Source organism: Nicotiana tabacum, chromosome 18, assembly GCF_000715075.1.
Source record: "Nicotiana tabacum cultivar K326 chromosome 18, ASM71507v2, whole genome shotgun sequence".
Classification (NCBI taxonomy): Eukaryota; Viridiplantae; Streptophyta; class Magnoliopsida; order Solanales; family Solanaceae; genus Nicotiana; species Nicotiana tabacum.
Window position 1 is genome coordinate 61,986,588 of NC_134097.1, and position 17,685 is coordinate 62,004,272.

Below are 17,685 nucleotides of genomic sequence, written 5' to 3' on the forward strand. Positions count from 1 at the left end.
GGGCGGATTATACGGGGTATGGGGGTAGGTTTGGTGGTGGGGACGAGGTTGATGATAGTGGTGAGGTGAACCCCTAGGCCTGAACCAAGCTCCTGAATCAATCGTTGCTACATCCTCTTTCTTCTTCTTTCCAATTACTCCCCCAGCTCCACTTTGAATGGCCTGGGTGGTTGCCTTGATCACCGAATAGCTCATGATTTTGTTTGTCTTGAGCCCTTCTTCTACCATACCGCCCATCTTTACCACTTCATTGAAGGACTTGCCTATAGCTGATACCAGATGACCGTAATAAGTAGGTTCTAAGGCCTGCAGAAAATAATCCACCATTTCACTTTCTTTCATTGGAGGGTCAACCCTTGCTGCCTGTTCTCTCCACCTAAAACCATACTCCCTGAAACTCTCATTGTGCTTTTTCTCAAGTTTCATCAAAGATAGACGATCCGGAATAATCTCGAGATTATACTAGAAGTGACAAGCAAATGCCTGGGCTAGATCATCCCATATGTACCATCTTGCGTGATCCTGCCGAGTGTACCACTCCAGTGCCAAACCACTCAGACTTTGACTGACATATGCCATTAGCAACTCGTCTTTCCCGCTAGATCCCCTCATTTTGCTATATAAACCTCTCAAATGCGCCACTGGATCGCCATGCCCATCATACAAATCAAACTTGGGCATCTTAAACCCTACCGACAGTTGCACATTAGGAAATAGACATAGATCTTTGTAAGCCACACTTACTTGACCTCCCAACCCCCGCATGTATCTGAATGACTGTTCCATGCTTTTAACTTTCCTGAACATCTCCTCCTGTTCGGGATTTTTAGATGGTTTTTTCGGTTTCCGCAGGGAGGTCAAAATTGAGGAGTGTAGGAATGGGGTTCTAAAACCTTGAAAGTGGGCTCCAGGATGTAATACTGGTTGTCGTGAGTCTGGAACAGAGGCTCACTGGGTTATCGGTGCAAGGCAATAGGTGGGGGTGCCACAAAAATAAGAGTGACTGGTGGAGGAGGGTACGTGATTTGTTTGGGTGGTGGAGCTTGGGATTATAGGAAGTGGTTCCGTGGCATTTTTGGTAGAAGGGAAAGGCTGGAGATGAGTTCACAGTGGGAGGTTACTGGGGCTGAGCCAATGGCGGGATAAAAGCAGGGTTGGCGGGTTAAACTGGCGGTGGGTGCCCTTTTGCCCATGCTTGGTACATTTCAGCCATCTGCTGCTTCAACTTATACAACTCATCTCTCAGATTAACCTCCGACTCTTCCACCTCTTTTGACGGATCGACAATACTTGCCTCAAGTTCCTGGTTGGCCATGTTCAGCTTGTTTTTGGACTGGGTGTTATAGGAGTCAGTTTCCAGAATGCCAATCAAACTAACCACCTACATGAACTGGATTTCATCAATAGCAAACTTGTTAGCGATTAGGGTTTTAACAGATAGGCAACCGCACATTTGAGGAGTGAATGCACCTAAGCAGTTAGCCGTTTTTATTAGTCATTTAATCGGTAGCTTGTGTCATCCCGACTTTTCCCTATGTCTCTTTGCAACATCCCTTTTCTCTCTTCTCTTTTTTTCTTTTTCATTCTTGCATTTCCCTGCTTGATCTCTCTTTGTTTTTATTCTCTCATGTCTCTTTATTGCTTTGCCATTGTCTCCCTCTCACTGTTTCTTATTCTATCTTTTTTCTTTTCTCTCTTATTTTTCCTCTATCTTTTTCCTTTTTTTCTCTCTTTTTTCTTTTGGTTATGGTCGAATCCTATGGAGATTGCCTACGTATCATGACCTCGCATGAATCAGACCGAGCGTAGTTCTTGAAGATAAGTGCAAAAATAATAGAACATTTTTTGGAATTTTTAAATTTTCATAAAAAGCAAATGCTTTGATTACAACGACTCAAAAACTAATAGACTCAAAAAGAAATTAATAGACTCTGATGAAAAGACAAAAATACAGACACAAAAACAAACCATCATACTCCATACAAACTCGAAAACAAGCTGACAGACTCCGACAGAAAGAAAATACAGACTCAAGTAAAAATCACGAATACAACAGTGCGTCAACTGCTCCTGGGGCCCGCGGGACATCATTCGGTCTCGCCACGGGCCGACGTGCTAAATCCCCTTAGAGGTGGTAGAGATCTTCCATTATCTGGCGGACAAAAGGTCATCACTGTGGCAAAGAACATGTATCTAGTCATATCCTCACAACCGCTACACTTCATCGCGATGTAGTCAGCGATCCTTCTGACTCTCTCTCTTATGACACCCTTTTCTTGCAACAAACGCCCAATCTGCTGGGCCCTGGCTTCCAAAGTTTGTTCGGCTACATGATTCTGTTCTTGAAGTTGTTGCAAATCTCTTTCTAACTATGCCATTGCTGCATAACAATGTTACCTTTCTGCCTTAAAGTCTTTTGCCTACTTGATCATTTTGTTCTCAAAGATGGTGACCCTTTTCTTAAACCCCACAACCTCATTGTCATATTTCTCTTTTAATTCCTTAACCAAGCGCTCTCGTTCCTCTGCATTTTTAGCTAGCTTTGTTCAAGCCCTTGCTAATTCGCCCTCTGCCTTGTTCAAATCGAAGACATACTCACTCACCTTCTGCCTAAGGTTCTTTATAAGCTTTTCATCTTTTGCACTTCTGTCGGGATTTTCAGCTGCTATTTTCATTTCCCAAATATGGGCTCGAAGGGCCTCATTTTCTTTGGCTAGCCTTTTCTTTTAACCCTCATCCGCCACGACTTGCAAACCATTCTCGAATTGGAGATCCCTGACTTGCTTTTCCAGTTTTCCTATTGTGGCCCTGTACTCATTCTCCTTGGCCAACCAAACCCACTGTTCTTGCGACGCCTCAACGAATTCCTGAATGTGAGGCTTCTTGGCAGGTCTTTCAGGTTCAGCCCTTATGGCGTTCTTCTTTCTATACCAGTCAAGATAGGCTGGTGAGACCTCGCCTCTAGATAGGTCACACACTCGAGTGTTCGCTGTCAAATACTGGCACTCGTTCCAAATAGAACGAAATGTTTCTTCATGAAATTGGCCATCGGAGCTAACCTCGACCGCATAAACACTAAGATCTTCATCTGGGTGCATCACCTGACACCTTCCCAACTATCTCATCACCCGGTATGGAGCATAAGGTTGAATGCCTCGAAGACCTATTAGGAGGAAGTAAGGATCAGTGGCGGGCATATATACAATTTCTTCAACAGAAAGCCAACCCAGTGTCCATTCTATTTGCCCCGCAGTGATGGAGCGAAGGCGGGATACCCAATCTCCAAACCCCTCTAGTAACTTGAACCCTGAAATCCTTGTGTCGAACTCTTCAATGTAACTTTTCTCTGCGGAACCATAACTCATATATTGAGGGCGGTGACACAGGTGTTCGATCATCCACATTTGTAATAGCAAATTGCATCCCTCAAAGAAATCTGCCCCAGCTTTACAGGCTGTGAGAGCTCGGTATATCTCAGCTACTATCATAGGGGCAAAGGTGCTCTTGGCATTTGTAATCAAAACTTTGACAGCTCCAGCCACCCGTAGATCGATATTCTCATCTTTCCGGGGAAACACTACGAGGCCTAAGAAAGCTACCATGAAAACGAAACACCTATGCTCATCCCATTTTGCTCGGTTACCTTTGCTACAAACCCCGCTTTCCGGGTTGTTGAATCCTCCTACATGCCCGTACCTTTGGTATATAAAACGTAAAGTGGAAAAACCATCTTCCAATTCGGAGTACGGGAGTCCCTTGCTTACTTTTAAGAAATCTATGAATTTGTGAGAGTTAACGGCTGTTGGAGCGATCAGATACTTATTCCTTAGACCTTCAGTACTTCCTATATAACATGCTATCTCTTCCAAGGTGGGTGTGAGTTCAAAATTCGAAAACTGCAAGACGTTGTGAGCTGGGTCCCAAAACGTAACCAACGCCTTTATGATGTCTCCTCTAGGCCTGATCTTCAACAACCTGGTGAGACCTCCCAAGTGTAGATTGACCTTATCTTGCTCTGATTTACCCAGATCTTCCCACCACATATGCAGCTCCAAAGGGATCTTGTTCATGACTGTTATTGGAAAACTTTGACTCGTGCTCATTCTGCATATTTATTAGGGTGATTAAGCAAAATCAAGACTCATTTGACTAAAAAACAAAGTTAACACTGTTTTTCTCTCTCTTTTTTTTAAAATTTTATTTCAAAATAAAACTCGGCTTTGCAAATACGGCCTTTCAGCACTTCCGGTGAGAAGATTTTAAGGTTGTGCTTGCTAACCGGCCAAAATCCCAAAAAAGAGACCAAAGGTGGCTGTTCTTGCAAAAGCAGCCTTCCGACGCCCTTTTGGGGACATTCGACTATTTTTGACAAGAATGGCTTCACCTTACTTATTTCCAACAAAGTAATAAAATTTTGGTGCCTTTTGAGCTTCGGGCAATTTTGACAAAACAAAAACCAACTTTTTCTATTTTTTTTTTCAAAACAAAACAAAATTTCTCTCTTTTGTTTTTCAAAATTTCTGCAGAGTTTCAGCATATTTTGGGACATCAGTTTTTCAAAAACAAGCAATTATCTCTCTTAGCCCTTACATTGACTTTCCTTCGCTCAACCTTTTCCCTATTAGCCGGTCAACATGCTAATTCGAAGCAAATAAATGCACAAGTAGCAAGTAGGATGCATCAGGATGGTCTTTTCATTTCGGGTACACCTGTCCTAGACAGACCCAACCCCTGTGTTGAGTCTCCAAAGTCAAATGCACATGATGCAGATAAACGTCCCTACTAGGGATCCGATATGAGGCTGAGTTATTATAGGTTTAAAACCTGGGTGTATTGTTCTAGACCTGGCTTACCCGAGCAGACAACTCAAGCCGAGGGGGCTGCGTACCGGTAACCAAAAGATCATCCGTCTTTGCAACTTGTCCGAACCTCGTTCTATTAAGGATATGACACTAACAGAAAGAAGTCACGACCAGCGTGCACTCCTCGGAAGAGAGAAGAGAGGGGTTTCGTAGCAGTTTATATACAGTTCAGATAATATCAAAGCGGTAAAAGCAACATTTAGCACATTAGGCCCAAACATGTAATAAAATCAGATTACAAGTAAAGACAAATATAACAATCATCTAAGCTCGAATTCTGAACCCTGAACCGGAGATTCTGGGTTCAATTCCCAGCAGAGTCGCCAGAGCTATCACACCTCCTTTTTACCACCCCCGTAAAGAGGGGTGTCTAAGGGAGTTTTTTCTAACTTAAAGTGACAATCAAAACAAGATTTATTTATTTATTAAATCAGAGTCGCCACTTGGGATAATTTATGGTGTCCCAAGTCACCGGTTCAAATCTCGAATCTAAGAAAGATTGAATCTGTATTACAGTTTGCGAACACAGAAATTCGGGTAAGGAATTCTGTTAACCCGGGAGAAGGTGTTAGGCATTCCCGAGTTCCGTGGTTCTAACACGGTCGCTCAACTATTATAATTATCCTATTATCTGATTTTAATACATGTTTTAGCCTATGGTTCAATTTTAACTTTATAACCGCTTTTATTTAATTATTTTTTTAGGAAGATTTCAACGTTATTTAAAATATGTCTTGAACCACGTCACATAAATGCACCCGCAGTCCATAACACATTTTATATAACATTGTTGAGATTTGGATTTGGGTCACATAAATGCGCACCCGAGTTTAAGAAGGTAATTTATTAAAATAATGCGCCTAAAGCGACTACGCGTTTTTAAATTTGCGAGGGCCATGGAAATTCGTTAAATGGCACGCCTCGATTTCTAAGAATTCAGATATTCAAGATCAATGACATGAGGGTCGTGCATTTTGAGATTTTGTTTGGCACGACACCCTTTGATTCCAATTTTAAAGGGAACTAGAACTAAATTTTGGGAGGGCCATAAACTATGTTTTACCTAATATAGCACGCCTCCCATCTACTTTTTAAAAAAAGAAAAGAAAACCTGACTAATTAATGGAGGACGGTTTTGACAGAGCTTAAAGTTACTTTAAACTAAATTCTCAAACTCGACTCATTCAACAGATGGACGGACATTACACAATGTCCAAACTATCCCAAAGCCTGGGCTCGAAGTGAGGCCCAATAGCCTATCAAACTTGTCAGGCTATCCGGTTGCTGATTTCTCGTAGCCTACATTAAGCCTAAAGGGAGCCCAACTTTTGAAGGCGGCCCATTGTCACAAAGTTGGGATTTAGGATCGAGTTCCCTTAATAACATAAAAAAACATTCATTTGTATTTGGAACTAAAAGCTGACTCCACGTCAATAATTAACCAAGTAAAGCAACAAGGTAAAAGGGTGAAACATCATCAAGCCATGACGCCATTTCAAAAGAGAATCAATTCTCGAATTCAACTGCCTTAATGACATCAATTGCACAATATGCCATTTTTACTTGAAAGTCCAAACCTTTAAGATTATAACAGGAGAATATGATTTACGATTAAAGAACTCAAAGATCCCAGGGAAATTGACATTACACCATCATGATCTTAAGTAATAGGTTTAATAACTTAAAATCCCAAGGAAAACCCTATGGGATCATAGATTCAAGCAAGCTGTTAACTTAGGAAATCTCCATGTGATAAAGAGTTATGTATGCCTTATAAACATGCTAACAACAACTTTGATTAAGACTTAAAGCAAAGAGAATCCAAGATCTGACTAAGCAAGCTACTAATCATGGTTGAATGCAAAAATTCAATTACTGACTTGACTAAGCAGACTGTTAATCAAGCTTTCATGATGGCTCAAAATCTAACACCATGATAAAGGTTCAGTTATACAACACCAACATTTAATCAGAAGACATTTAACAAAAAATTGAGTCTCTTGCTAATTCCAAACCACATTCGACCTTTAAGGGATACTGTCACCAACCAGCAGAAAAACATGCACCATATAACTCATGATTTATAATAAAAATGAAGCTAAACTACAACAAAAGAACAAGTTGACACTATGCTCCAAAGCTCCAAATTTCCATATCAAACTCAAATCAGGCTTTACATTAGGTAGAATTAAAGAACATGTACCTGAATACAACAATATAGACCAGAAAATCTAGTTAGAAGCTTAGGAGAAGCAGCATCAGAGATTCAACAAGAAGAAATGAACATAGGGATCAGCCCAGAAATTCATCAATGGAACAGTAGTCAAGCAACCCTCAAATCATCTTTTAAAATCCGAAATAAATCAACCACTTTGAAGGTTTCAAAATTCAAGGATTAAACTGTATGATTAAACCAATTTTTCAACCAAAATGCCAAAATTTTCAAGTATTTCTTAACTCAACTGTTTCTGATTTTTTAGAATTTTTTTATCTTTCCAGGCCTGCCTTGGAATACAAGGAAGAGATGCCTTTATAGGTAAGGAAGTAGGGCAGCAACTGAGTCTCAGTTTTTTTTGCAATTAAGCCCTTTTTGAATTCTCATTTTTACTTAGACACCCATAGTGTAAAGTTTAGATTTTCACACAAACCCCCACCCCAGCTTCCTAGAAGCTTCTCAAACTGTTACACCCTAGATTCCCTAAGCCAATTATCTAAACTACCCTTTTAAAAACCATGTTATTACCCTCTATATACCAGACATGACCAGGGTCCAATTGACCCGAATTAGTGAGTCTGAGCAGACCCAAAACAATTTTCTCTTGGGCTAAACAATCTTTGTGACCCAATTAATATGAAGAGAAACTCAGAAAACTAAATGTTCAAATTCAGAAACCTAATGACTCGGAGCCACATTCAGCCCAAAACAAGCATGAAAAATTCAAACTATCCAGACTAGGACACAACTGTTAATCAAGCACACCCTAAATCTAGCATGGGGATACAGATGATAAAAATAAAATAAGAAAAAGTTAAATAAAAATGAAACCAAAACAGAAAATCAAAACAAAAAATGAGAAGGAATAGAAGAAGATGGGGAAAAAGGAACACAAAATAACAGGGGTAAAGAAAGAATACCTAGGAATTTCGGATGAACAAGAAATATGGAAGAACGCTTTGAATTCTTCAAATTCCGGATTTTTCGGCCAAATATGATATTACTCGTGTGTTCTTATAAAGAACACACGACCAAAATCAAATTAGGCTTGAAATTTCCTCAGACCCTATTTGGAGTTTCTAGGGTTCGTCTTTTGATCTAAGATTTGAGGAGATTCAAGGGGATTTGAAACAAACGGAGTAGGGATTTGAGATGAGGGGAGTGAGGTGGTTATAGGGTGTAATTTTAGGTGGGATTGGGGTAGGCTCCGCCACCCTAAGGCGGTCGAGAAATGGTGGCGGCTCTAGGGTTCAACGGGGTCTCTGAAGGGGGGGGGGGGGGGGTTTGAGAGAGGATGAGGGGGAGGGGGGTCTGAGAGGGGCGGGGTCATTTGGACACTTATATATCATCAAGACCCACAGTTCCCAACCGTTGGATCTAAAGTAGATCAACGGCTGGGATTCAAGCCTATCAAAACGAGGTCGTTTGGTTTAGTGGATACAGACCGGTTTTGGGCGCGGGTATGGACCTATTATGAACGGGTAGTGGGTAAACTCAATTGGGCTGGGTAAAGTTAATTTGAAATAACCCAAAATCCAGGCTTCTTTTGTTTTAATACCTTTTCTCTTTTTCAAATTCAAATTTTCTCTTCTTTTCAAAATTAAAAATAAAACCTAAATTAATTATTAACCTAAATTAACCTACCACATTATATTAAATACTTAACATAATATTTACAATAATTGATTAAGTCCTAAATTAAAAGAAAAAGCTATGAAATTCAAAATTAAAGAGTTAAAATGCAACATGAACTATTTTATGTGATTTTTCATATTTTATAGAACAACTAATTTACGAATTAAATCCTAAGATGCAAAATTAAATCCTAAATGCAATGTATTTTTGTATTTTCATAGATTAAATAAAATAAATGTGCACAGACAAATGCAAGCAATTAACAAAAATGCTACCAAAATCCACGAAATTGCAAACAATGGAAAAAATTATTTTGTTTTGAATTTATGGGAGTAATTCATATAGGGCAAAAATTACGTGCTCACACCATTGCCGACCGAGAAACACCAAATCTTCAATTTTGCCAATTCAAGCTTAAATCTACTATGGACCTCCAAATTACATTCCGAACACGCTCCTAAGTCCAAAATCACCTACCGAGCTAACCGAACCGTCAGAATTCACATTCGAGATCATATAGTCATTAATCAATATTCAGTTGACTTTTCCAACTTAACTTCAAAATGGGAGACTAAGTATTTTATTTCTCTCCTAAACCACTCCGAATCTGAACCAACTAACCCCATACCACACAACACAGCTGAACAACACATAAAGAAGCACAAATAGGGAAAACGAGGCTATAACTCATTAAACGACCGGCCGGATCATCACAATGCCTTAACTGTTTTACTTACACATCTTAATTATCACGTGCTTTACTTGTCGTGTTGCTTTTGTAATATTTATTGTATTTCTTTGATTATTACATGGTTCATTTATTGCCTTGTATTCATACTCTTTGATTGTAAAAATTCTTGTAAATTGAATTATTGGGTTGGTTATGTTTATTGAAATTGTTTGTGGATCGGGTTGCATGCTGCAGCGAGAATTGAATGATAATAAATTGAAATGGTGGAATAAGGGAGGATTATGATATTGATAAATAATGATATGGTGGGACCGGGTTGCGCACCGCAACGGTTGTATACGTAATACTTAACATTGATAATAGTGATATGGTGTAATAAGAGAGGATTATGACATTAATTATGATGATATGGTGGGATCGGGTTGTGCGCCGCAATAGATTGTATACGTGATTCTTGATATTGACAAGTAATGCTATGGTGAAATAAGAGAGGATTGCGTGTGTACGATGGGATCGGGTTGCGCACCGCAACGGATTGTGTGTGTTGTACTCGTTGTTGTTATTATATTAGTTTTCAGCATTTTTATATGAAATTACGAGGTCTGTTATTCTAGCTCTCTGATTGTGAGGTTTGAGTTCATTTTCATAAATTAACTGCCTTACTTTCATTTCCTGTTTTCCTTCACTGTTATTACTATTATTACTGCTTACAGGTTATTGGAAGTGGCCCGCTCTAGCCTCGTCACTACTTCGTCGAGGTTAAACTTGGCACATACAGAGTACATGGGGTCGGTTATACTCTTATGCAGATACTGGAGTTGATCCTAGCGGCGTTCAGTAGATTTTCTCGGATCTAGTTATTGACGAAGACTTGAGGTACAACTGTACATCGTTCGTAGCCATGAAGTCCTCTTACCTCATATCTTTGCTGTTTTTCTGAGTTTTAAAACAGTGTATTTTATTCAAAAGGAAAGACGTGGGATATTATAATCTGGAATCCTTTCAATTTATAAGACTAACCATATAATTAAAGAAAATGAAGTAGATAACTAGCTATGAATATATATATCTCAAAAAAGATTAACTTATGCAGATCAATCCCCTATCAATCGATTCAATCCTACAATTAATGTTCATAATATTATTCAAATAATAAAAGAAATTAAAAGAATTTTATTCGTCCATCCAATTCCATTCCCTCAATTATGCAGGAGTCATTGGCCAAAAATTTACACACCATAATACCATAACTTACAATTAACAGAATAATGAATCCCTCGACTGAAACATTGCCATTTGAACCATTTTCAATCAGTATTTAGCAGATGGGACTGAATCCCAAGTGACATTATCACCATGCATATTATTCTGCATCATCATTGGTGCCTTCTCTGAAACACTCCAAACTTTTACTGATTTATCAAGACTTCCACTATAAACCACCCATTTCTGATCACTTCCGGTAGACTCTTTGTCCTCCTCCACTGCTAGACATTTCACTGGTCCATTGTGACCTGTTAAAACTGAAAGCAATGTGTGAACTGACTTTTCCCTTCTCCAAACACATATAGTTTTATCTGCTGATCCACTGAGCACCAAATTTCCAGCAGCTGCAAGGCATAAAATTGCCAATTTGTGGCCCTTGAGGACTCCACCATGCGACAACTGTTTCTCGCGTTCCCAAAAATTGACAACACCATCAGAGGAACCACAGTAAACTATTGAACCTGATCTGTTAACAGCCAAAGCTGTCACTGCACATTCTTGATTCAGAAGTGTTTGAACAAAAACATGTTTTGTGTTCTTTCCAGAGTTTTCCCTCTGCCAAACCTTCACTGTTCCATCAGCTGATCCTGTATACACTATGCCTTCCACGCTGGTCACCACAGAGTTCACAGCATCATCATGGGCTTTCACTGATTCTATGCATTTCGAGTTATCAACGTTCCATACCTTAAACATGGGCGCATGCACGTTAAAAAATTTACTCTACACATAATACTAAAACAAGAAATTGATATGGATAACATAAAGAAATTGATATATGCATGTTTGTTTATTTCTTTAAATATTGACATTGCTTAGCTTGTGAAAAATTGTGTGTTTCGCTACTGACCTTAAATGTTCTGTCCCACGAAGCAGAATAGAGAAGACCATGGGTTTGATCCATGCTCAAGCATGAAATGGCATCAACATGCTTGATCCATAAACCAGTCCTGTTACGCTTAACTTCCACATAATTGCTAGGCTTAATGGATGCCTTGAAAATGTCAAAGAATGATGGCAAAGTCCCAGCACGTTTATAAGTACCAGGATTCTTTGCTTGGATCTTCCAAACACGAACTTTTCCATCTTGATGACCTGTGAAAATTTTCTCACCTGAAATAATTATAGCTTTAACAAGGCCACTATTGGATTTGAATGCTGCAAATTCCTTCAAGTTCTTCCAAACGCGTATGTTCTTGCTATCTGATCCTGTGTAGAGAAGATCATTTTTTGTAGCCAAAGAATAAATGTGACCTTCTTCACGTACGAGTGAACCAATGAGGCCATTTTGAGGGATATTTTGGGAATTTCCATCTTGATCATCAAATTTGGACCAAGGGGATTTAGTAAAAGGAGATCCTTGATTCCATGGGGACATCATCATAGGAGAACCTTCACCACTAAGACGATTGGCTTCATAGGCAGAGAAACTACTGTGCCTTGCATTGTAATTGTTATCCGCGTCGTCGTGATTAATGTTTGTGGTAGATATGTTGGGATCTGAATGAACAATGTTGCCTAATTTTTGAGGCAAATGGCTTGTTTCAACAAACATTGTGGTGGTTAATTACTTTGGCCTTCTCTCTTGTCGTTGTGATCAGTTTCTATTTTCTCAGATCTTCCAGCATAAAGAAAAGCGGAAACAATAGTTTTACCTTAATTATGAGAAGAAAAGGCAAAGAAAAAATGGATGAACCAAGTAAAGAAGAAATAGAATGTTTGGAAGGGGATGAAGGGAAGGAAGAGAGTGGAAGAGAGATTTTGTAGGGAAATGCATTCACTTAATATACCAGAATTCCAAACTAGAGGCTATAAATTATGAGTTTAACTACAGGTCATTATTTTTTTAATTGCTTAATATTGGCTCATGAAACCAAGTTAGTGATAGTTTATATGAGTCCACCAAACTATAGAGTACCAGGTCTTCTATGAGTTTCCACTGAGAATACTAATGAAACAGTAAGTAAATAAGACATGGAGTTTTACGTGGAAAAATTCCTGCTCAAGGGAATAAAAAACCACGACCTACACTGGTAGGATTTCAACTTCACTATGAGCAACTTTTAGATTACAGCCTATGCAATCTAGGAATTATACTCTTAATCCCTCACTAACTCGTAATACACCTATTACAAGCCACTTCGCAATACACCTATTACAAAGGATTCAATCCATGACTAACTCTAGTCACGACACAAACTCAAAGGGTTTATGGTTTTACAAAGGGGTTCCTAAGTAACGCTTCTAGCTAAGCAATTTAGGAATTACAATGAAGAACAATTACAAAGTACAACTCAACTAAGGACAACAAAATACTAGATTTAGGAATAGGTCTGTAGTAGCGTTTAACTTTGTTCTTGAGCCTCTTGAGAATTAAGTTCACTGTTGCAGAAGGCTTGAATGCTTGAAGTTCACATGTGCTCAAGTGATGTTTTGTTATAATGCTCTTGTTAATACACCTTTGATGACATCACTTGAATGATGTAAGCACTTGGTTGGTCAAAGGACAAGTGACTAAAAAACTGCTGCATTATGTGCACTGTTTCTGTGGCAGTCACTTTCTAGCTGTGCACAGTTGACTTTCGTACTGCCGTCAGGGAAACACAGGGGATCAGGTCCTTGTCTTGTTTCTATATTTTCTACACTTGCAGTAGTTCACATTAGCTGGAGTTCTGGCTGGAATCCGTTCATTTGCAATGTGTACCAAGTGTGTCAAGTTCCCTATTTGGTTCTTAACAGTAAGTTTGTTAGATCATCAAAACATAAGGCAAAGACATTGAAAACCCATCAATTTCTCCCTTTTTGATGATGACAAACTTAGACATTGATAACATGCAGAAATAACCAGATGAGGTAACTGGAACTTCACAAGTTTCCCTTGACTTTATGCTTCCCCCTTAATCAGATCCATGTTTTAATTATACTTCTCCCTTTTGGCATTATTAAAAATACACAAGCAGGCAAACAACATAAAGAAGTCTAGCCCAGCTAACTCATGCCACATATGTGCACACAACATGATAGAAAAGAGAAACTTAGAATAAAAACATGTAGATAAGAAAAGAGGATAGTTTTTATATATAAAACATATGCCTTTGCTCATAAATCAAAGGCAAAATTGGACTGTTGAAATCGGGAGCAGTACTGATACATCCCATCCACATCAAAACAAAAGAAACAAAAACATCTGCCAAGTCATAAAAAATAAATAGAGACAATCCAGAAACTAGTCACTGAAGGGGTTGCTTAGGGGGCACTAGGAGTAGAGGGCTTGGAAGCTGCAGCAAGAGTTTGGAGAACTAGGTCTATTCGGGAATTTGCCGACTTTTGCTCATTGAGTAGTTCTGGTTTCAGGTCCTCCACTTGTGCCCTGAGATTAGAATTTTCTTTTGTCAAGCAGACCACTTCCTCGTTTGACTCTGGGGCCTCTTGGGCCTGCTGACCTTCCAGGATAGCATTCCTAGCCTTCAACCTTCGCATCTTCTTAGTTGCACTATTTTGAGCATTGATAAGCTGTGAGATTGTTGAAGTACTGCCTAACCCCCATTCTTCTCGATGCACTCACATTATTCCAGCGTTGTTTGAGAGAAGGTCCGCTTCTTAGTTCCAACCTTGCCTTGCCCCAATGGCACCTTGAAAAACTTAAACATTTGGGTAAGCAGAAACCCATATGGAAGACTGTGATTGCAATCCTTGAAGGTTTCTACTTTCTGCATATGTTCGATCATAATAGCAGGCAAGTACACAGGATTAAAGCCATCCAGTTGCTCCATTTGAAACAAGTCAGACTTGGAAGTCATGAACCTCCTTTCAACACGGGGTAATAAAACTTTGTTCACCAACTCGAAGAGCTACTGATAAACAGGGAGTAATGCCTTCTTATTAACCTGGTCCCCCTTTTGGTTTGCATTATCCTTTACCACAATATTCCGGAAGTAATACCCACATGCATATTTCACACTAGACATACCAACCGTAAGGACTCTAAGAATATCCCCAGGCAGACTGATATAAAACACAATGCCCACCTCATTCACCAAGGCACAAATATGGTCGGTATCAACAGGAAAGAGGCTGGCATAAAAGCTTTGGACCTCATCCTCATACACTTTGGGTGCATCCATTTGGAATAGATGCCCCCACCATTGAAACTCAACCATTGCAAGGACTTATCTCATACCAGCCATATCAGAAATTGCTGGGTCAAAAGTGCAACCCAACATGACCTTTTGGTGCCTTAATTGTTCTAAAGCAGAACTAGTTTCACTCCTCATCTTTTTCACAGAACCAGGTTCCTTAGCGGGTTCCAACTTTCTCTTGCCAGACTTTATACCACTTGATTGTGCTTTTCCCTTAGACTTGACCAACACATCCTCATCAGAAATTGAGGGCTCACTCAGAACATCCTTCAATTTTGAACTAGGGGTTGTAACATTCTCTACTGAAGCAGATTACTTCTTCTTCTGGGAATTTCTCACTGGAAACTAGGTTCCTCTGTTGTTTCCTCCTCAACTTCCACCACGAGGACAACCTTATCACACACTATTTCATTGTCTTTCACTAGTCTCCTCGTCTTTTTCTTACTACTCTTCCTACTTTTTTGAAGAGCAGAGTCATAAGCTACCTTTGGTTTCAACCTGGTAGTAGGGCACTTAGTAGAAAACTCAGGAGTGATCATTACCGCTAGCTTGAATATGAATGCATCAAGAGGAATGTTGTCTTGATCCTCATCATCACTAGACCTTATCTCAGGACTATAATGTCCAAAAGCTCAACAACAAATGGAGGAGAAGTTTGCAGGAGCAGAACTGGTCTGGGAGTGAGTTCTCTGACCTGTTTCCTTCGGAGAGGGGTCAGGTTCCTCACAGGAGGGCCTAGTAGTTTCTGCTGGTGCAGAACCTTCAATAGCTACCATGGATCCTTCTCCCCCAAGACCCTGTATCTTGTTCCTCTGAGACATGGAAGCACCATAAATTATCTCATGTAAGACTCCATCAGCAGATACCACAAAGATGGTCGTGATATTTTCCTCAACAGGCTCCATGGCCACCACAGAATCTGAAGCAATAATGGTGGAAATCTCTGCGACCTCAGGAAGTTTACCATGTTCTACACTTTTCCCTTGATCAATGGGAAACTCAGAAGATAGAGATGAAAAATAAAATATTTTAGAGGTTTTTCAGATAGTTGTCTTAGAACCTGAGGGAGATGAGAAATCTAGGTTAGGAGTGATTTCAGTGATAAGAACATGAATGGTTATAGAAGACTCATTGGGGATAGAGGACTCAATGGGGTTTTTAGTGTTAGAGACGACTGAGGTAGTAATTTCAGAGTTTGTGTCAGCCACTAAAGAGATAGAAAGAAAGTTCTTTGGAGATATTCTAATAGAGGACTATGGTCTGTGAAGAAAGAAGAGGGTTTTTAATGAGAGAGGATAATTATGAAGAGAGAGATAGGAACTGGTTCTGAAATGGCGGTTGTGCTTGGAGAGTTGCAACGTTTTAGAGGGAGATGGAACGATTTGAAGTGAAAAGACGTGATAGTAGAATCTGAAAAGGTGGATGACATGGCAGTTGATATTTGTACCTTTTTCAAGATGCGTATTAAAAAATGCACAGAACTACTAACCTTTGGTACAAGAACCAGGTTCTTGACCTGTCATTGAAAAATTCAATCCTCTTTTATCACCCATGCAGTGCATCTACAGCTTCTATAATCATCACGTGTGTTTACCTGCAACGGTATTGAAGTGAGTTAGACTTGGCCAGAAAACACTTTAGCTAATTTTACCTGAAGATGATTTTTCACAGCCAACTGATGGGTAATCATGTTCTCAATTAGGCTTCAATAGCCCTAGTTTCCCCCTGTTTCTTTCAAAATGGTCCCTACTCAATGCTTTGGTGAAGATATCTGCAATTTGGTCTTCTATACAGCAATACTTTATACAGATCAACCCTTTCTCCATATTGTCCCTCAGAAAATGATGTCTCACATCAATGTGCTTGGATCTTTTGTGTTGAACTGGATTGTTGGCCATGTTGAGTGCATTGGTGTTATCACACAAAAGAGGTACACAATCAGTAAATACCCCGAAATCCTCCAGTTGCTACTTAATCCATAGGAGTTGAGCACAGTAGGAGGCTGCAACTACATATTCTACTTCAGCTGTTGAAAGAGCCACTGAGTTTTGCTTCCTAGTGCCCCAAGAGATGAGACATGATCCTAGAAAGCGATCCATTCCAGTGCTTTTCACGTCCACAAGATAACCTACATAGTCAGCATCAACGTACCTAATAAGATTAAAACTGTCACCTGAGGGGTAATACAGGACCAGGTCCTGTATTCCCTTAAGGTATCTCAAAATTCTTTTGGCAGCCTTCAAATTAGATTCCTTGGGATTTGATTCAAAAATTGCACATAGCCCTATACTGAAGGCAATATTGGGTCTGCTGGCACTGAGATAGAGAAGAGACCAAATAATGCCTCTATACATTGTTTGATTCACATGAGATCTAGTTTCATCCATGTCCAGTCGAGATGGGAGTGTATATTACTTTTGATGCTTCCATATCAAACCTCTTCAAGAGCTCCTTGATGTATTTCTGCTGACAGATGAATATACCCTTTTGTGGAATGCTTCACTTGAAGACCCAAGAAGAAATTCAGCTCCCCCATCATGCTCATTTCAAAATCACTTCCCATGAGTTTTGCAAATTCTTCACACAGAGAATGAGTTGTTGCCCCAAAAATGATATCGTCAACATTGACCTGAACAATGAGCAGGTTTGTATACGGCAAAATCGGAGGGTCCAATTTCCCGTCATTAAGGCATTTCGGAAGATCATCTTGAAGCACTGAGGCTACAAAGATGCAATCGAGTCTCTTTCATCAAAGCTCGTCGACACTAGGCCTAAAGGCAATATCGACCGTGGCTAGAGTAAAAACGGGGAGTTCCTAATACACATGGGTAAGTCTGACAAAGCCTAGCCAGCCTACCCTGACCCATATCAGGGTGC

The 17,685-nt window shown here is 39.6% G+C and overlaps 1 protein-coding gene across 1 annotated transcript; it reads right to left on the minus strand.

Moving 5' to 3' along the window:
- Window positions 1-10,469: 10,469 nt before the first annotated feature.
- LOC107771353 (protein JINGUBANG-like) lies at window positions 10,470-12,381 on the minus strand. The gene is made up of 2 exons (XM_016590702.2): window positions 11,520-12,381; window positions 10,470-11,356 (listed from the first exon to the last, which is right to left on the minus strand). The coding sequence occupies exons 1-2, from the start codon at window positions 12,222-12,224 to the stop codon at window positions 10,715-10,717; spliced, it is 1,347 nt and encodes a 448-aa protein (XP_016446188.1). The 5' UTR covers window positions 12,225-12,381; the 3' UTR covers window positions 10,470-10,714.
- Window positions 12,382-17,685: the final 5,304 nt, after the last annotated feature.